This window comes from Photinus pyralis, unplaced genomic scaffold (genome assembly GCF_008802855.1).
Source record: "Photinus pyralis isolate 1611_PpyrPB1 unplaced genomic scaffold, Ppyr1.3 Ppyr1.4_LG3a, whole genome shotgun sequence".
Taxonomy (NCBI): domain Eukaryota; kingdom Metazoa; phylum Arthropoda; class Insecta; order Coleoptera; family Lampyridae; genus Photinus; species Photinus pyralis.
The window spans coordinates 17,253,613-17,275,028 of record NW_022170509.1 but is presented as its reverse complement, the minus strand read 5'-3'; the positions used below and the strand labels follow the sequence as shown (position 1 = coordinate 17,275,028).

At 35.6% G+C, this 21,416-nt stretch overlaps 1 protein-coding gene across 1 annotated transcript; it reads left to right on the top strand.

The window, feature by feature from the left end:
• The first annotated feature begins 814 nt into the window (after positions 1-814).
• On the top strand, positions 815-18,650 carry LOC116165820 (transmembrane protease serine 5-like). Its single transcript, XM_031480511.1, has 8 exons — positions 815-993; positions 1,813-2,212; positions 17,523-17,703; positions 17,755-17,926; positions 17,973-18,108; positions 18,150-18,260; positions 18,303-18,452; positions 18,507-18,650. Exons 1-8 carry the CDS (start codon positions 815-817, stop codon positions 18,648-18,650), a joined length of 1,473 nt encoding a protein of 490 aa, XP_031336371.1.
• The last annotated feature ends 2,766 nt before the right edge of the window (positions 18,651-21,416 follow it).

The following is a 21,416-nucleotide window of genomic DNA, read 5'->3' as shown; positions in this document are numbered from 1 at the left end:
ACCGCAACGAATAGTTATCTGCAGACATATTGGAGCTGCATTTATCCTCCGAGTTGCTTTTAAAAATATCCCCATTGCACACGGTAATGATTTACGGAAACGCAAAAGTTCCCATATTTATAGACCCACAAGTTTAGTTTATAATTGTACTTTTAGTGGATGACAGGAGGCTGAATCCAAAACTTTAACGGAGAACCTATCTATCATTTCCAACGGTTGTTTAATACGTGAAACCAATCGCTAATGCGTTTTTCGGTCTTAAAGGAGGGCACGTAAAATCTTTTAATTAAATTCCAACTAAATTCTAACAAAGGTATAAAGTTGATGTAGGTTTCGGCCAAAGTAAACAGAAAACACGTTAGCAAATTGATTTCTGGTTACACGAATTAATTGAATTTACGCAATCTGGGTTTTGCTGTTTACAGACACTATGCAGACAAGTACCGTGACATATATTTAAATTAAAGTATTCGATTTTTTAAAAAATGAACTCGAATGGAGATCCAAATAAAACAATTTTTGATTTAATTATAAGACGAGGCATTAGTAAGTAATCACGTGCATGGATCGTGCTCATTAAATGACAGAGGAAAAAAAAAGGTTACAAATTTACCGTCTCCATTCCTAAATTATTTAACCACCATTAAATTTTCATTCATCTTCCACTTTAATCTTACCGGTAGGTTGCTGGAAACGTTTCTGAAAACAAGGTAGAAAAGTAAATGTACAATTCAGTACCGACTGCGAAGAGCTCTCCTGCTATGTAGATAAAATAGCCGTTAAGCAACCCGCTCCAAAACTGATCAATGGAAAAATGGACTGGAACCGCTTTGAAGAGCTGCTCAACAATGTAGACAGCCCCACAAACCTCCACACTACTGACGACATTGATTCAGCCGTTAAGCATATCACCACGGCAATAGTTGACACCGTAAAACTGACATGCACACCCGCAAAAAGATCTCTCCCGATAGACTACAACTATCCTCCACAGTACATTATTCGCCTAATTAAATCGAAAAGCCAAATCCGGCGAGAGTTTCAAAGAACAAGGAGTGCATTAATTAAAAATCGATTAAATAATATTACTCACCAAATAAAAAGAGAACTCGATAATCTACGAATAAACACCTACAGAAAACACATATCCGATTTTAGCCCAGGAGACAGAGGGCTATGGAAAACAACTAGGAAAATATTAAAACAAGTTGAAGAATTGCCTACGTTGTCCTCAGAAACAGGTAACGAAAACTACAGCTCAGACACAGAAAAAACAGTAGCGTTTGCTACTCATCTTGAAAAACTTTTACCCCAATAATTACATGTTCCTCAACCCACTTCAAGCAAGTTATAAATAATATCGAAAGAAATGCGCCTATACCCGATCGAATCTCACCAACTTCCCCCAAAGAACTAAACCCACTTCAAGCAAGTTATAAATAATATCGAAAGAAATGCGCCTATACCCGATCGAATCTCACCAACTTCCCCCAAAGAACTAAAGAGCCTAATAGACAAACTACCTAAAAAGAAATCTCCCGGTCATGACCTTATTACCAACTCAAAAACCCTAGCCTCGCTCAGTTCAATATTCAACGCCTGCTTGAAATATGGCTATTTCCCCCAGTCATGGAAACACGCACATGTCCTAATGTTTGCGAAACCAGGCAAAGACAAAAAGAAAATAAACAACTACAGACCATAAAGTCTTCTGACAACGTTATCGAAATTGCTAGAAAAGGTTATTTACGAACGGTTAATCGACAGCATCCAAAATTTAGATGTCCTGCCCACCTTTCAATTCGGATTCAGAAAAAATCACTCGACCTATCATCAATTACAAAGGATCAGCGAACATATCGAACGAGGATTTGAAAACAAGCAGTACACTGCAGCAGTATTTCTAGATGTCGCGCAGGCCTTCGATCGTGTGTGGGCTGAAGGCTTAAAAACTAAAATCTTAAAAATTAGCATACCCTCTTATCTCAAAGCCATCATCTTCTCCTTTCTCGAAAACAGAAGCTTTGAAGTCAAAGTCCATTCGACGTTATCTGACATTAAAAATATCCGAGCTGGAGTTCCACAGGGCAGCATCCTGGGTCCATTACTCTTTAATCTATACACATCCGACACTCCTGAAACTAACGCAACACTAGCTACCTTCGCCGACGATACGGCCGTTTTTACTCAAGCTACAAACCTAAACGAGACAGTAATAGTACTGCAAGTAGCTATTGATAATCTGTGTGCCTGGTTTAAAAAATGGAATATCCAAATAAATCCTGATAAATGCCAAGCCAAGGTGTTTACATTACGAAGAATCAACGATACTCCTAGTATTCATGTCAATAGTAAAGTAATATCCTGGATGGACAAAGACTCAGCCGCTAAATATTTAGGAGTACATTTAGACACCCGACTAAGCTGGAAGTACCATATAAACCAAAAATTAATTCAGAGTTATAATAGGCTAAAGCAACTCTACCCGCTAATAAACAGAAAATCAACCCTAAAAATAGAATGTACGGTCTTACTATACAAGAGCTTATTACGACCTTTAGCATTATACGCTTCACCGGTTTGGTGCAACACATCTAAAACAAATATGCAAAAACTGCAGCGATTCCAAAAAAAGGTGCTGCGTACCGCTGTCAACGCACCATGGTATATTAGGAACACCCAGCTACATTTAGAGTTAGGAGTAATGCCTATCCAAGAATATATTAATAAATGTGCCAAAAAGTTTATTACTAACTCAAGTGCGTGCAGTGGTGCGGTGTTCTATGAACTATTTCAACCAAATATCCACACCAGACTCAAACGCAGGTTACCCCAAGACGTTATTTTATCAGGCGACGAAGAAGATTAACTTATTATTGGTTAACTTTCCTAGGGACCGCTACTTAGTCTCTCTAAGTCACGATACACAGTCATACTGAATCTTATCACTGCTATGTATAACAAACTTATGATTGTTGATCTGGCAATAAATTTATTAAAAAAAAAAAAAGATCCATCTGGAGTAGGCAAAAATGTGAAACCAATATCAAGAAAGTGAATGCTCAGGCCAAAGGATGGTAAAGGATATAAAACAAGATAGCACGCTTATTCAGTAAGGCATTGCCTATTAGAATGAATTATTTAATTCTTAATTCCCCTTAAAAACAAATGCTGAATATGATATTGACGTTATGGAGACACGAACATTATCTCACGAACGGAAAATATTCCATACAATGTCGCCAAAATGTGTCTTAACTTTTACGTCTTAAATCACAAAAACAATTAATCCTACTAAATTATTGAACAAAATTTACAGCAAAAGTAAAATCACAAATAAAATATAAATAAGTCACCAGTTATGAGCCTATTTGTAACAACATTCCACCAGATTTCCTGATTAAACTTTGAATAGTGTTAAATACAGGATGTCCCGCTTGGCATTTCCAAAACTAACCGAAAATTACGTTACTTACGCACGTTTTTTACCAACCCAGGAAAACATACCCCATAACACCCCTTGGTTTACATAGCAATACATATCGTAAATATAAACGTATTTAAAAAAAAGTAAAAAAGTATTGTAATCTGGTGTAACCTTTTTCTTATATTCACACACACTAAACAAGAAGTTTATTGGACGGCTACAGATTAGATAAACAACATGGAGTTAAGTTTGGTTAAAATAGTTTAGGTCAATTTTAAGTGTACTTTTCAAGAATGTATTAATAAATTTATGATGCCAAGTTGTGCCTATTTCGACGTTTGTTTATTCTAGCGGGGAAATAACGATGTCCCTGTGGACGGTCATCAAAGCTAAACCCATCAGTGTCTGGTGTCCCGTTCGGTTCGTCAGGTAGGTCTGGATACGTAGATCAGAAGAATAAAAATGTTCATTCAGGTGTGGCAATTGTGATTGAGTTCATTGCAAAAACTCCTAGCAATTGTTTGATTAGGAAGAACAGCTGATTCTATTTGTCGTAAGCCTATAAAGTATTCACAGCAACTACAGTTTTTGTCCATTTTTTTCTACAAATCATACTCTGCTCTGCTCTTAACGTTTCAGAACCTTGGACCACTATTTGCAAATATTTGCAATGAAAACTTTACCAATATCTTTGGTTTGGGTTCACTAATTGTTCATAATAAAATGCACAGCGCAATAAAATGTTTTGCCCCTTGGGCCACAACGCTTTCGTGGTATAAATTTATTTAAGCGCGAGCACAATAATCCAATAATTCACCGAAACGAAAATGTCGACTCACGTACTAATACCGTAACTCTCCGCAATATTCCCGGCTATTGCACGAAGAAGTTCCCTTTTTTTCTTAAATCCTCCACATGCGACATGCCGAAAGTTACGTGAAAAAAAAATAGGCATTCGTGCTCCGTATGAGTGTAAGAGGCGACAGTCTGCGCACTATATTGCTCCACCGCGCATCAAATTTTTCTTGAGAGCGACGTAACACACGGGCCACGATGTTAAATCCACCTCTGGAAAGCACTATTTTGGAAACATATTACGTACACCTTAAGATATTTGAGAGCTTTAAGTTGCCGTCTCTGGTTGTTGTCTCTAATGACAGAAAGGGTTGTAAGTTGAAAGAAACGCGTAATTTAAAGGTTTTAAAATCGTTGAATAAACGTCCTAGAGCAATTAACCACCGACCACGTCCACCTCCAAATAAATTTGTTCGCACTTCTTGTTGATTCTAGAAATTTATTCTCTACATAAATTCGTTCTGTGACATAATGGTCCAGCTTACTGCAAAGTGTGTTTCGATTATCATAAAATTATAAAGAACATAACTGCTACAGTGTTCCTAAATAATAGTGGTAGAACTCTGTGTGGACATGGTGTCACGATGGAGGAGCAAACAAAAATATAAAAATGTAAACAATTCCATCTGAAGGCTAGACTTATTTTGCTTCACAAAAATTCCCATCATTATTAATGCCCACCGATACAATATACGAGTTACTTAAAAGAACTTCGGACGAATTTATTTCAACTTATAAATATATTGGGTCTGAAAAGCCGCAAAATGTTTAACTTGGGGACATTTCTAGAAGGTTAAATTGGATAGCACGCAAACATGAGAGGCGACGTAAGCTTTGATCGTGGGACTTTTTTATCTTTGAATCTATCGCTTATTTATACTACACAGAAACTAAGTCAATAAACGATTTATTTTTGAAATTGAATGCAAAATTGCTCAATGAACCTTCCTGTTTGAAGATCGAATGTCAAAGAGCTTGAAAGGCTAAAACGTGTAATTTTATACCGAAGTCCTTTTTCCGATGTTGTATTTTCTGCATGTTGGTTATGCTAACCAAATGTTGATGAACAATATCGTGAAAGGGTACAGGAATAATATTCTGGTGTATACCCTTGTAGTTTCTACGGTGTCGCTAGATACACACACAATATCTGCATAGTTCAACCCTACCTGTATACTTTATTTGTTTGTACTGTATCATAACTTTTGTCTTGTCTTGTAATGGCTTACTTAACTATATATTTTCAAAATAAATTGTTTTCCTTTGAGAATGAAGTCCTATAGCACGTACCTTCATAAATAAATGTATCTATCATATAAAATCCTAAATCTATTTTTCATTTTCATACATGTCCGTTTCAACAGTGTTTTGTATACACATTAAATTTCATTTAGTTGGAGAACTCGCAATCTCCGGAGACCATTCCCAATGTGTAATCAATTATAACGAGTTCCCTCCTTTGTAATTTGTTCTAAATTGGTTTTTTTTTGTGAAATTCTGTCGAAAACCGTAACAATGCCATAAAATGGTCTGTCAGTGATATAATACACAATACATCCGATTATTGCCGCACAAAGTTGCTCTAAAACATCAATTTTAACAAACATGGACATGTGTCGCAATGAGATAGGTACTCAATTGCGATTAAACTTCTTTAACATACAAGGCATTGTTCGTTCACGACGTTCTTTCTTAAAGTACACCCTGTGAGATTTGGCACAGATGGCGCAATATTATGCTTATAAATGGATATGGATTGCATCTCCATAGGTTTTATGTCGGGGTAGATCCATTGTGAATTCAATGTAATTCTTTTTTGGGAGTTATCGCGCTTGTAAAAGTTTGGCCGCCCTCCTGGATTGTTGTTTGGGGTGTGGGGATCGGTTTTCGGAGGCAAACGTGGAGGTCGCCATATTGGCCACCATCTTGGAAAGTGACATCGATTACAACTGGATCTCAAAATGTTCCGAAATACATTCGCCATCTATTTTGTCTGCAAATGACTAAATTGAGTCGGTTTAAGTTTATTAGGCCTAATAAGAAAAAAAAAACAAAAAACGGATTCATTAATTTTTGTATTATAGTACATCCTCTCTAAAAAGGCAGGCCTGCAGAGCCCAGCATTATTATATACAATTATTATATCTATTTTAGTTAATGGACGCCATATGTTGCGAAAGCAATAAAATAGGGACCATTGAGATAAACTCGTCAGGGGCGAGTTCCTACTATTAATTAAAGATTTTTTTACCTTGGGTGCCAGAAACCACTAACATTAACTTAGTAATAAGATAACCTCTGGAAGATAGCGGTTGCTAACTACCCGCCTGTTCCAACTGCGAATATCTAAAGGAATGAAACCAGACCTTAAACCGAAATGCTGAACTTTAACTTAAGGGTCAAATAATGCAATGCAATCTGAACTCTATCTTATTCAAGAATATTGCCACAATAATTTTCCACCTGTATCCCAATTTAAATACAATGAATTTCTAGTCCAGAAACAATTTTTTTTCTTCTCCCTTTGACATCCTCACACGTCTTTCAATCACATTTTAAATATTCACTTCCACTTCCATCTTCCCTCAAGCTGCACCCAGGAAATTTTCCGGATCACCTCTGTGCAGAGGCCAGCGTTTAACATGGAAATTTGAGCACACACAAGATAGTGATTGATTAAAAACTGCACCGAAATCCCCCCTCAATAGACGGCGTTCGGTTAATTTTAATTACACCCCTCAACGCAAACAGGAGTTTATTAATATTATGAGCGTTTGCGTAAGCAAAATGTGTTACGGTTTATAGATACTATCTAAATTGAATTAAATCACGGATTTTAAGAGGGTAGATAATAGGTATTCGATTATGTGAGGGATGTTGTGGAATATTTGTTTGGGATAGATCTATACACGATGATAAGACTACGTTCGACTGTTGGGTAACAACCTATTAGCCACCGGCTACTTTCGGCTTAATCGTAAACTTTGAAAAACTTATCCCTGAAAGTAGTTCTAAAATTATTCTTAAAATAAGGCACGGAATTTCATTTGATTGTTTCATCACCCCCTTTCACTAAAACTGTAGTTTCTGAAATTATCCTGAATAAAAAGGAAAAGGCTGGGATTTCGTCTATGTTAAATACAGGAAAAACATGCTTCCATATTTCATGTTCATCTATGTATCGAGTTGGAATTTGTATATGAAACTTTATACTTAAATTCCTGAAGCATGTCTCTATATAATGACAAATTTTTTTGTCGTCAATATCATTCCAATTCCCGTGTAAAATGATTTAAAAAAATAGGTTTTATTTTCCACATTTCGAAGCGACAAAAAGTATCGAAATGGGCAAATTTCGATTCCAAAAATATTTCATTTTGTTGTCCACTAGATGAAAAAATATCGAGTATGTTTTCCCTCTAGGAGAAATCCCAGCTTGCATTTGCTTGCTTGCACTGGCAAAATTCAAATTAGTTCATAATCTAGGTAAAGTGGCTAGCTGGTGTAGAAGTGTTTCTGATGAAAGAAAGATACAGAGAGATTCTAGTATACTGCTGTGTGTCTCGGTGTGACCTACACAAAATTACAAAATACTGAAATGTCATGCAGAACTTCAGGGTTAAGGCATATTTAGGTATGCATCATGCATGTATCCTTGATCGTATGGACGTGTATGTGTTTTAGCATTTTAAGGAACCTATATTTGTTTAACTGTTCATTTGTTATGACCGAATTGGGATATTATTTAACCGTAAAGGAGCTGAAAGGATATTAGCACCAATAAAAAGTAACAATGGCGGTTAGAAATGCAATTTCATTTCAGATGTAAATGAATTAGGATCATAAATACTGCTTTACGTACGTATATTCGGAATGAGGTAATTAATTATGAGTCATTGTACTAAAATATCTACAAGGAGAGCTCATTTAAATACGTCTGTTCAGTACCGAGTCGAATTGACAAAATCTGGTAAAAGAAGTGCCCAGAACGCTTCATCGTAGTAAGATAGCGGAACTGCTGAAGGAGGGCATATAAATATAAGTAAAATGTGTCAAAAAAAAGTGCAATCTCCGACAATGAAACTGCGCTAGTTGTCTTGCGGGTTCGAACCGTGCGTTGTCAAGCGATTCATTTTCGTGACAATACTTAGAAGACCGAAATTACGCCGAAAGTCAGATATTGACGACAGCCAGTCTACGCCGTACAGCGATGGAGAAGATTTTGCGCAGCACGCTCAAGAAGAGAAGGAAATACCAGAGAATTTCCACGACAGAAAACAGTGCGCCTGTTCCGTCACCGGTCCGTGCAAAGCCCACCTGGGAAGCCAATTCCAATTCCAACAGATAGTCCAATCTATGAGTATTGACCAAAACTTAATCAGTAATATCATTAGAATTCAAGATTTTTTCACTGCTAGCTTCTGATGACATGATTATTAACCTTTTTTCCACTTGTAAAGTAGCCTTTCTCGGCATTTGTTCAAAGTGGTTAATAATGTGGATATTATTAACTAGTAGTCAATAATGAGAACTGTCACGCTGTCACTTTTAGAAAACACAACCCGAAATTTCGCTCAATAAACGTTTAGACAAGTTCTCTAAAATGAATAATTGCCACCATCCGCCATTTCCAGAGAAATTGCATACCTAAAATTATCACATTTTGAAAAAATTCGAACGAAATTACTCTTTGAAAGTATCTCAATGACAGAACAAAATACGGCCTGTTTGACTTGTACTTCTACGTATTGATATTGATTGACATGTTAAATTAATAAACACAAAATTCTGTCCAACCGTTCACTTTCTTATCAATATAATATGTTAATTTAGAGGATTTCAAGTGCTAGTAGTGAAAAAAATAGTATATATACCACGGTAGAGAAGTCTATTATTGCCTGAGCACCAAGATTACATCTCGAGGCGCTTGCCAGTAATAATACTGTACTTCTCTACCTTGATATACAATGTACTATTATTTAGTAGTTTGACATATCTACTTCAACATTATTTGTAAATGGTAAAATATCGACAAAGGCCGAAAAAAATGTTGATGGGTGGAATAAACTGGGCGATGGTTTAAGAAATGTATATACGTGACAAATTTTCTGAAAGAAGGATAGCAACTCAACTTTTGTAAATGCAATTAACTTTTGTGCCGAATAACTTTCATTATTGTTGTCCTTTTTGCGTTTTTCGTCACGTTTAATCCAGAGATTATAAAATTATAAGATAAGTATCAAATTCAGAGTTTCGAGTGAAATTTGCAATAGATACTATAAGAGTCCAAACGGTAGTAGGTTGAAGTGCTCCATTTAAAAGGGTATAGGAGAATTGTTCGTATGTATTCCATTAAAAGAATCTCTTTGAATAACATTTATAATTCATAATTCATCTTTGTAACTTATGGATTGTTCTCTAAAAAAATCTGATTATGTATTTAGAAAAAGTTTGCCTTATATTTGTACACAGATTCAATGATGTTGCGAGTTTTGCGAATAAATATCTATACCAGCACTCTAAAAAGATATGGTTTCGTGCTGTTTTATTTCCAATTTCTAGAGCCCTATTAACCATACTACAGCCACTGCATTCTATGGCTCTTAACTCTTAACTAGCATAATAAAAGGGATGCTTTTCTTTGATCTCTTTCAATTCGTAGCCGTTTTACGCCACATACTTTAAAGTGAATTAATTTTTGACAAACTTTTCCGCCTTTGTGCAGAAATTGGTTTTGTTTTGAAATATAAAATTACCAAAAGCGGCAATTTAGCAAAGCTAAACTTCTAAACCTGAATCATATTTAAATGCAACTCTACACTAAAAGACAACAAATGCGGTTAGAGAATATTTCCATAGTTTCCGTATAATTTACAGCTATAGGTAGTAATACATATTCATTAAGATAGTTATATTGAGAACAACTTTAATTTCGTAGAAGTTCTTTCGGTCTGCGTTATTTAAACATGAGATGTGAAAAGTTTCCATGCAGAAGTTTTCGAATTAACTGCCTCATTTACATTTGTAGTTTAGCCATGGCATCCGTAACGTTATATGCATAAAATAAAGCACTCGAACCATCCATAATAGTTACTTGATTCATAAGTGCAAGAAATTCGCGTTTTCGGGACGAGGGAGGGTGTTGCAAGTAGCGCATCCTTGCGAGTCACGAAAACGCATGTTTCGTACGTATGAAACATAACATTTTTTCTCCAACCACGTTCTTGCTTACCCCTAGCTGTGTTTTCGGACGGTGTGTGGCGACCACTGCTTTATCTCTTAGGTGCCACTTGACTCTATTAATATTTTTAACGCATTCTTTATGAATTAAAAAAATGTGCTATTGTTTGTGTTTTGGCCCCACTTCTGCCATTATGAAGTACTTTTATGGGAATTGTGCTAGAGTCCTTGAATTTTTGAAATAAGTAGCTTATACCTTGAACGTATGCCAGACGGCCATCAAATTTCGCTCTCTTTGAGGGGGGCTGGGGAGGGGTGAAATCCTGAGATACTGTTTTTGAAAGTAAAACCCGCATAAGTTTTACATGCGCCTCCGACATTGCCTTTAGTGGAGCCAAAATGCGGAGGGTGGGCAGGGGGTGAACACACGTACTTCTCATCGAAATGGATTTGATTCATGTGCGTCGTAAAAGTCTTAACAAAAGGAACTGTTTTCTACCCAATTTCGCCCTTCTTTCGACCCCTTATCAAAAGAGAAGGTTGAGGGGGGGAGGCTAGTTGTATCCTTCATAGTACTGTAATAAAAGGTCTCCAAGAAGGGAATTAATTTCTACCAACCACCGTCGTCCTCCTCGGTCCGTTATCGTGATCGAAAATAATTCCGTATATCTCAAAAATAGATTGACGGAGGAGGGTACTCACAAAGGGCGATTGGAACGTCTGGAAGATCCATTTGTGATACCAATACTTTAAAAACGGATACCTCGAAAACGGTTTGTTGGAGGAAAGTACTGACAAAATGTAAAATGAATCGTTCGAACTATACATATCTGTTGGTAAAGTCGAAGCGAATATCTTGAAAACGAAGTGTAAGAAGAGCTACTCATAAAGTGCAAGTGGAACGTCAGGACGAGACACATCTACTGCTGATGTAAAAACTTCATTGTGAATATCTCGAAAATGTTGGAGGAAGGTACCCATAAAAGGAAAATTCAATATTTCGGAGAATTTCTTTATTTCTGACCTTTTGATGTGTTCGATGAGTCGATGTTAATTACTCGTAACTGAGGATTCACGAAAGATAGATACGGAAATAATGAATCCTTTCCCGAAATGCCAATCGTAAGCAGTTATAAGTGTTGTCGGAATGGTAAGAAGACCTTCTGCTACGTAACCAAATTAACACAGACTAGGGTTTAAACATCGGAAACTACCAATTTGGACCAATCAATTCCAAACCATGGGGTACTTTGATGGTCGGTGATCTATTATATTATTTCTCAGCATTTTATTTGGAGTGACTTGTACAGATTAAAAAAAATGTATAGCATGAGAAACCTTATCTACGTCGTAATTTGGGCTAGATTAAACACAACATAGAACACTTACAGATGAAACAAATTTGTTAAAAAAAATCAATAAACTCAAAGAAACAGAACACAGAGCTTCTAAAGGGCTTATAAACAAAGTACCACGCACAAGCGATCGATTGAACAAATTCATTAAAGAAATTTTAATTACCTTAAAATGTTAATAATCCAAAATATCCGGTTGTAACTGCGATTTTCAACAAACAGAACTCGCAAATAAACACAAAAGCCAAGTGATGTTGCATCTGGAACTTCACTCCTATACTTGCACTTAAATTTATATTAGACGACACTGATTTTGTTTGAATTACAGATGTAATATTGGCTCTTTGTAGTGAAAGGATTCTAGGAGGATTTTAGGTCAGTGTAGAAATTAGGTGTATTGTTGAGTGCCTGTAGATTAAAGTGCGAAAGGTAGGTCCCAACGTACTACAACAAAAGAAGAAAACGAAGAAAAGTGTAAGAAGGATTTTATACATCGACCTACCCCACGAACCGGAGTATATTTCCAAACTTTTGTAAAGGCACCCTTACAAGGTTTTTGTATATTGAATGTTTTTGTTTCCTTCACTTATTATGTTTCAATAGCATTTCTTAAAAGATTTTCCACGAGGCATCAGCGTTTAGTTCTAATTAGAAGTAATAATGACTAGATATTGATTTGCGGTTGCCAAGGAAACGAAAATAAAGGGTGGCAAATTTAATAATATGCGCTATTTAACAGAAACAAATGTTCTTTTCTAATATAACGAGTAAAGGATCTACGAATACGTTGTAGTGCAGAATATGTTCATAGAATTAATTAAAGTAAGTGACACTAGACAAATGTACATGAGTGTTAATGCATGGACACAGATTAAGATTAACTTATCGAGTCCCTGGTATCAATAACTTAAAATAACTACAATAACTGTTTTCATGTTGGAAGTTCGATTTCACGTATGAGGTCTGGAGTTTGCTCCTCCACGGAAATCGCAGTGTGGCTGCAAATTTTTATAATCGGGCACATTGTAACGAAAACTCATCGCTTGTGGGTTGAGACTTGAGAGCATCTCATAGTCAGTGACTAGACGAAATTAAAATTAAATCTCTGAAATTTATTGAAAATGCAAATTTGACAACGCATGAAACACTAGTGCTTGAAATGCGGTTTCATTTTTATGTTTGCACTGCTTTTTTTTTGCCCTGTAAACATAGTACGATGCATATTTGTCGATGAAAATGAAATTTAACTCAGAAAATTGAAAAACGTGAAAATAATTCATACGTGTTTCAATTTTACTCTAAATAATATGTTTGTTGACTTTAAAAGATTGGCTAGGCGTTCTGGCAGAAAGAGAACAACCGCGGCTGTACGTCAAGTTGGGTAGCAGGTGTCGCCTCCAAAACTGTTCATGTAGACAGGCAGATTTGAATCACAAACCAATGCTAATCCCATTTGTATTTGTCTAAACCCGCTAATAGTTTGCTCCCTTTATTTACTATCATATTTCTAAGCCCTTAGTTAATTACCTTCTTATTCAGGGTTCGTTGCCGCCGCGCTATACAGGCGTATAAACACCAAAACTTCCGCTGTACCGAACTCGCTTTGAACGCATTAAGGAGTCATAAGTGAAATGTGAATTGATAAAGTTTATCTGATTTTCTACTTTTTGACCGTTTAAGCGCATTGAAACGTAATGTATTTTACCTAAACGTAGGTAATTAAACGTATGCCCTTTGCGTGAAATGTTATTTTCCAATATTCAATTTCATAGTTGTCATTCCCAACATATACACAAAAAGAGAAACTGCAGGCTACTCATTTGTAAAAACTTCAAAGCTCTTTGCCCCCGTTTGTGAGTGGTTTTGATACTATATATTATAGCAATTAGGGATTTATAGCCTCGTGCCTTAAATTGGGAGGTCAATCAAACATTTCTCCCGCGGGTGGTTGAAATAAGCTTTTCTAATTTTATAGAGAGAAGGTATATTGCTAAAGTCGTATAGAGATGCTAGTAATATTCTTTTTTCCTCTGAGAAAATGTCTGCCTGTCAAGGGATTGTTATAAATAAGCACATTTCAGTGAAATTTCTTATTCGTAGCTTTCTCGTAAACTTGATGAATGCAAAAACGCCAACAAAGATTGACATTAGCACAAAGAACTGCGAAATCTGAAACGTGTTCGTATTCCGACCATAGAAACTAGCTTTCAAGTAGGTAGCGTATGTAACAAGAAATGTTTTGTACTGGCACTTATTCTTGCTTTGAAAATTTTCTATTAGAAATATGGGTTAATGCAGGCGTACGCTTATCAACGAGTAGGTGAATTGCATTTGAGTGGAATTATACCTCCTGCATCAAGATCCATGGTGTTTGTAACAGTAAAACTAGTTCAATTTGCAAGAGTACGCTAATTTATTTGCTTCCACTTTTATAATTATAGCATTATTAGGGACTACTACTATTCAGAAAAATATTTCACAACGTAAATAATGGCAGCGAATTTTTCTGTAGACTATGAGAGGGTATTATTTCTTTGGGCAGTGTAATATGGTAATTTAAGTATTAAAAAAGCATGTGTTGTTGTGCAGTAAATTGTAATAACATATTCAGTATCTTAAAACATGCTATACATTACAATCAAGTTTTATTCTTGTTATTAGTGTTTTACAATATATATAAGAATTCACTGCTCAATCCTTCTTTACTTTTGATGGGCGACCCCTCTTTCGCTTACCGCCAATCATAATACTTTTGACCTCAACTGTTGACTATGATGAACATTTGCTTGAGATTGTGAATGGGACACCAACGACGATAGCTGACCCTTTGATTGAACAAAATTGAATAAAACAAATACTTTATTAACCTTCTTAACCCTCCACCTTCCAAGAAGACAGTTAAACTATTAGAACCCAGTTTAGTGTACTTGCTTTCTACAGACAATGACTCTGCTTCATCCAAGAAATCAATTATTCCCAGGCTAACTTGACATCAACTCAGTCTAGACCTACGAATTTTTCATCTACTACTTCTCAGAAAACTGTTAAATGCTGGAATTGTAGTCAACTTGACCATATTTCACCACAATGCCGCAAATTGGCATTGTTACTCGTGTGGGAAACCTAGTGTGCCTAAATTTTCCTGCCCCGCAACGCGAGTACGTCCGAGGAGATTACTATTGGTTATACGTTTAAAGCTTATTATGGTGCTTCACGCAATATTTTAGGTGGTCCTGGCTGGAACGTTCCCAACTTTCTCGCAGTAAACCTGCTTCGTGCATTTTAGATGATGGAAATTCTGTCTCTATTTCTGGACAAGTTATTTAGACCCTGACTGTTAGCGATGCCTAATGTTCCTCAACCCCTTATTTTAGGCATAGACTTTTGGTACTTAATTAATTTCGTACCTGATTTTCGTAGTGGTACTTGGTCATTTAGTAGCGAAATCTCGTGAAATTAGTATTCCATCCACTGAACTCTTATTCTTCTTATGAGAAAAAGTACTTCAAGACCTTCTTACTAAATATGTTGATAATTCTGCACCTTTGGGCTGTACTAACTTGATTGAACATATAACTATAACTACTTATGAATCAATATATTAAACAACGATATTATCCTCTTTCTCCTACTTTACTAGAAGTTGGCAAAATGGAATTAGATGTTAGATGCTAGACTTAGGTGTAGTTGAAACCTCCATTAGTGCTTGGTCTAGTCCAATAGTGTTGGTTAAGAAGAGAAATAATTCCTATCGGTTTTGCGTTCACTATAGAAAAGTTCACTCAGAAAGACGCATATCCTTTACCATACGTTAGTTCCATTTTAGATTGTATAAAAGACGCTAAATATTTGACATTCGTTCTACATACTAGCAAACACTTTTAGCCTCTGATTCTTGACCCACTTCTGCTTTCACTGTACCTGTGTACCTGGACGCGGTTTGTTTCATTCACTCCTATGCCTTTCGGTTTATATAATTCTCCTCCAACTTTCCAAAGGTTACTTGATCGTATTCTTGGTCATGTTTTAGAACCATTTTGTTTGCTTACCTTGATTATATTACCATTGCTACTGAAACTGCCAGTGGCTTAATCTAATGATAAAACAAACTGAAACGAACAAATCGCCAGTGGTTTCTTGAAAAAAAATCATTAAAAAAACTACATTTTCAAGGAACGTTAATTTGAGTCCTGAGGCCGATTTTCGGAAAGTCGGTTTCGTAAAACTTTTATAAGAGCAGTGGCGTATGTTTCTAACAGTTTAAGCAGTCGAAATACGGGAGTAAGAAGTTTAGAAGAGTAGTTAGGTTTTCGCCATCGGTTTATGGATGTCCTAAAACTGGAGAATTCATAATTGCACCAACTGCCGTTTTAAAAGGTAATTTGAACCCTCAAACTTGTCAACTTTGTATTGAAGGAGAATCAAACTGAATAGGTGGTATAACAACTATCACAAATTAGAAACTGGACGTGAGTCACGCCATCGGGCAATCTTGTTGACGCCTCAAGATTCACTCCAGCCATAAGCTTGCCGCAGTAAGTCCAGTTACCTTTCGATCAACTCATTACAATAGTTATTTATGTATCAAGGGCATTAAGGCGATATTTATGCCGAGGGCGACAGAGCCCGAGGGTTAAATAGCAAGTAATGCCTGAGGTGCATACAAAATTTTATTTTTCATCGTTCCAAATAATGCATTTCCAATTTACAAATGTAATGATTATTGTTTGCCAACTTTATATCAAGTAACATCTTTTTTATTGCATAATATAACTCCCGTCAATGTATTTGACAGGCCGTTCGAGGGCATAATGAAATGACAATCCATTATACCCTCTCATTATGCCCTCGGGCATCATAGACTGCTTTATATATCTCATATGACAGATACAATTGGCATATAATAGGCAAATGAAAAATAAATTCATTTATCACGACTTTTCTATTTCAATGAAAACTATAACCCTTAATGTATAATAGGTTGATCGAAATGTAACTAATAATAAATATAATATAGCGCAAGTAAATCAGTTGACGCTTTGGCGTATGATCAATCGTTTTTAATAGATTTACATTAGCGGTAATTTTCGAAAATGCACTCTTTGATATGTTATTCAGTAGATACTCAGTTATTTTTTCACCGACAGAAATTTAATTTTAACCTCATAATTTAAAGCGGCTACTGTACTAGACATACACCTTTGAATTAACCCACAATATAAGTATAATCTCCGGAGTGGGAGCAGCATTGATAATCAGGATAACGTGTGTTATTTTTGTATATGGAACAGCTTTCTATTTCAAGTCAAAATTTATTCCTTCACGAATCACGACTGATATTCTCACAGCCCACCTCCTGGTACGTTTTTGTCGTGTAGTAATCTTTTTATCAAATGTCGCATTTTTATAGTCGGCTGTCCCTTTTATGGACATCGAGTTGGATACCTTAATAGAACATACATCGGTAACTTATGATATACCCATTCAAAAAAAAACCTAATTGAAAAGGAGTAAAATTTTTCGGAAATTACGTAGGATATTGAAATTTTATATTCGCTTGACGTTTACTTTACACCTTCAGATGTTGACTTTACGTGTCGTTGTTTTTTTCATAATTATTTTATTGGTGGTGTAATTAAGATAGAGTTAATATAAGCAGACTTGCGACTTAATCTTTGTGTATAGTACTACCATAAATTGATTAGCATATACTTTATAAGGTCGTGCCCAAAATTCACGCTAAGTTTACCCAATTAACCCCTTTGAGATTAAATTCGTTTGTTAAAAGGAACAACAGCGTGCGGGAAACAATTATGTACCCTAGCCGTATGATGAACCTTATTGTGGCCATTCTGGCTTTTGTAACCATATTCTGTTTTACTTACGGTAATCAAACTTATATTTCATTAAACAGTATATTATATTGAATTCTTACAGGACATTTAATAAAAAGTCAACGTATAATGGGAGGTAGTGCGGCAGATATGACGACGTTTTCCTTCCAATTATCACTTAGATATGAAAACGTTCATCAGTGCGGGGCTGTTTTAATTAGCGCTCAGACGGCTCTAACTGCAGCTCACTGTCTCTATAACGATTACAATTTGGCGTAGGTAACAATTACGCTAATATTCGTTTAGGAACTTCCATTTTAGAATACAGGTGGAGGATTTGTCAGTGTTTGGGGGAAGTGCTTACCTTGATCAAGGAACCGGTGTCAATCTCCGTTCGGTGGTAAAGCACAGTGGATATCTACCGAACAAACCATTTGACGACATCGCCGTTCTAATTGTAAAAATGAACTGCAATAAGTATTACTAACTCGCACACAGTTACAGGATGTGATTGGTAATAATATGGTATCACCCATTGCTCTACCTACACCCAACGCGGTAATAGAAGCAGGAAGTAAGGCAAATGTTAGTGGATGGGGAAGCTTGGAGGTAACACACAGCGGAATAAATAAATTTTAAAGTCATTTCTAGCTTTATGGAGATATGTCTAACTTACTTCATTATGTCGAAATTGAAGTAGTTGACGATAATGTTTGCGTAGATATCTATAGTACCATAACACCTGTAACTGATGATATGGTATGTGCAGGGTCATCGGAAGACGGGAAAGACGCATGTTATGTAATTGTTACACTTATGTGAATTCAAACGATATTGCTTCATTTTAAATTATAGGGCGATTCTGGTGGACCACTAACACAAAACGGAATGTTAATTGGAATTGTTTCTTGGGGGCGAAAATGTGGAAGTGCCAAATATCCAGGCGTGTATACGAGAGTTGATAAATACCTAGATTTTATAGATTCCCATATTATATAACGGTTGCTGATGTTTGATTATGCTGTTGAAAGAAAAAAATATTTTTTTCTACAACTGTCAAAAAAACCTGTCATTTTCTGACGAATTTCGAAGCGCGAAGTACTAGATTTTTAAACGGTTAATTAATAAGTAAGGTTGCCCTTGACAACGTGCGCGAAATCGTCAACAGTGAAAAAAAGTATTTCGCGCACGTGACAAAGTTGAACTTAAACAGCAAATTTAATTAACAATCGGTTCAGTTGTAGAAAAAATATTGTATATAACGCTAGCGCGAAGTTATTTCGCGCATTTGACTGATATTTTAACTCGGCTTCGCCTCGTCAAAATACCTTCAGTCTCAATGCGCGAAATTGAACTTCGCGCTCTTGTTATATAAATAACTATTTTTTATCAACGCATGCAGTGTTTTCATTAATGATCAATTTCCACATTATTGCAAGTACTTGGTCAATTAACGATGCACGAGTGGCAATCCTATTTCCCTTAAGCCCTTCGTTTGTTACTTATAGATGCCCAGCTATAGTTCCGAAACCGAATCTATCGAAGTTGTGCTCAGGTAAATCGCCAAATTTTAATATCCCGTTAAGATCAAAATCGATACGTTACCTAAATTATATCTTTAAATTAATATATATTGTCCAATCCATGTAATACTAAGGATGGCTTACAATTCATGATAATCAATAGAGATCGCCACTAACAAATTTCATACATAATACATTTCATAACAAAATTATACCGAACTATGAGAATGATTCCTGGGCTTATACAATCATTTTGTAGGGTGGTTTTTGAAAATATAAATTCTACATACATTACTCTAGAGCGACTATATAAAGTTTTTATTGGAAAGAAGTAATTACTAAAATATTGCTAAAATAAGACGACACAGTGTATTTTTTATTTTAAGTAATTGTTGAATTCTAAAGTACAAATGCTGTAAAACTGCTCTTCTTCTTTCAATATTGATAGTTTTATCATTTAAAATCCAACATTGCCTCCAGGAATCATTCTCAAAGATATCATTTCTAAAAAGTTACATAAATCACAATAGCGGCAAGCAGCAATAGTGCTGTCATTTATTTCCAGATGTCGCCAAAGTACAACTTCAATTTGGTGCGACGTTATTTCGCGTTTTAAGTAGTTCTGTAAAAAATATTATAGGGAACTGCTTCATCCGACGTTGTACTCGTATTATAATGCCACTAAGTACAAAGAATGATTATTTTGTCTAAAGACGAGCTACATGAAAATGACCGACTCAACATTCCTTTCTCATTTTTTAAGATAAAATGACATTTACACCTGCGTGGGCGTCTCTCACGAAAATAAGACAGCTTGCTAAAATTAAAGACATAATTTGGAAAATTTACACGATTGTGTAACGCTGCCTTATCCAATCCTACGACTTAGCATTTCCTAAAAAATAAAATATGAAGTTGAGCAAAAATTACTATTAGTTCTAAATCGGAGACGAATTTCAACTGCAATTCTTGGTCGAACAACACAAATCATGAAGATTAATTGCAGGAAATTTACAAAATAAAAGCGTCAGTACATCATTAACAAAAACCTGGGTATTTAATTGTTCCAAATAAAATTTAAAAAAATGGAAACGTATAATTTTGTAGAACGTTTGAACTATATATTAGGGAGGGACTTTACGGCAGGTGCCGTAAGAGAAAACTCTCCTTGAATAAAAATTCGACGGTATTAGTGAAAGTGATGATTACCTACCTTTGCATGACAAAAGAGACAAAAACAAACAGCTTTTGTTCTAAATATTTCAAATTCCCCTATGTTAATCCTTTTAAATTGGCCACATCAAAGCATTAGAGAAAAACTTAAGTAACGTGTTATAAAAAATGACAGTCAAACATTTTATTTTGGAGTTTTAAATTTCGACAGCAGTATTATTTATACATACAACATTTTCCCCTTATATAAGTACCCAAGGGCATAAGGGCCACTTAAACAAAAAAACATGCTTTGAATTTTTTTAATTACAAATTAGGAATTACCATATCCCTGATAATAGTGCATAATCGATTTTGCCTTTAATGTAATTTGATTTATGTTATCTCGTTAAAATAAGCAAAGGAATGTGCAGAAGGCCATGGAAGCCATCATATAATAGTACGAGTATATACACCAACCAATTGTAGAGTGAGATAGTACCACTATTCGACACGATGTGGCAGCACAATTTATGTATTATCCTTGGTTTTTAGGACATTCTGCGACTTTTCTTATTTAATAACTGATTTATTAGTAATGTTAGTTGCCTAATTTAATAAATGGTTCGATTATTTAATTCATATGCTCTCCTTAATAAATTTAGGGAAGATTGCCACCAGAACACCTTGCATTTTGCGTAGAGGTAGGTTTAACTGATGGCAACCGGATAGAAGGGTAAGGGTATGAACTACCACCAGGAAGCAGTCTCACAACCCGCAACGAAGACTTATGGTATTAATGGACACATTTTATTTGTCGAAAATGAATTTGCTTATAACAAGCGGTGCAAACAGTTACAATTGCTTCAGGACCTATACATGCAAATAAAATACGAAATATGTCTCTAGCTATTATAAATTTCGAGATTAAATCTTGTTTAAACACATCGTCTGCTTTATTTATGATGGAAACGTTATAGGTTACAATTCCAAAAACTTAAACTCAATTCAGTTTTAAGTGCGATAAAATGTAAACAAACTAACCTTTATCTTGATCAGGCTGGTGTGACGTCACATATGAACATGCAAC

Coding starts and splice junctions, on each gene's coding strand:
- LOC116165820 (XM_031480511.1), top strand. CDS start 815: ATGGACTGGAACCGCTTTGAAGAGCTGCTCAACAATGTAGACAGCCCC. Junction 18,109..18,149: donor ACGACATCGCCGTTCTAATT/GTAAAAATGAAC, acceptor ACTCGCACACAG/TTACAGGATGTGATTGGTAA. Junction 18,261..18,302: donor GTGGATGGGGAAGCTTGGAG/GTAACACACAGC, acceptor AGTCATTTCTAG/CTTTATGGAGATATGTCTAA.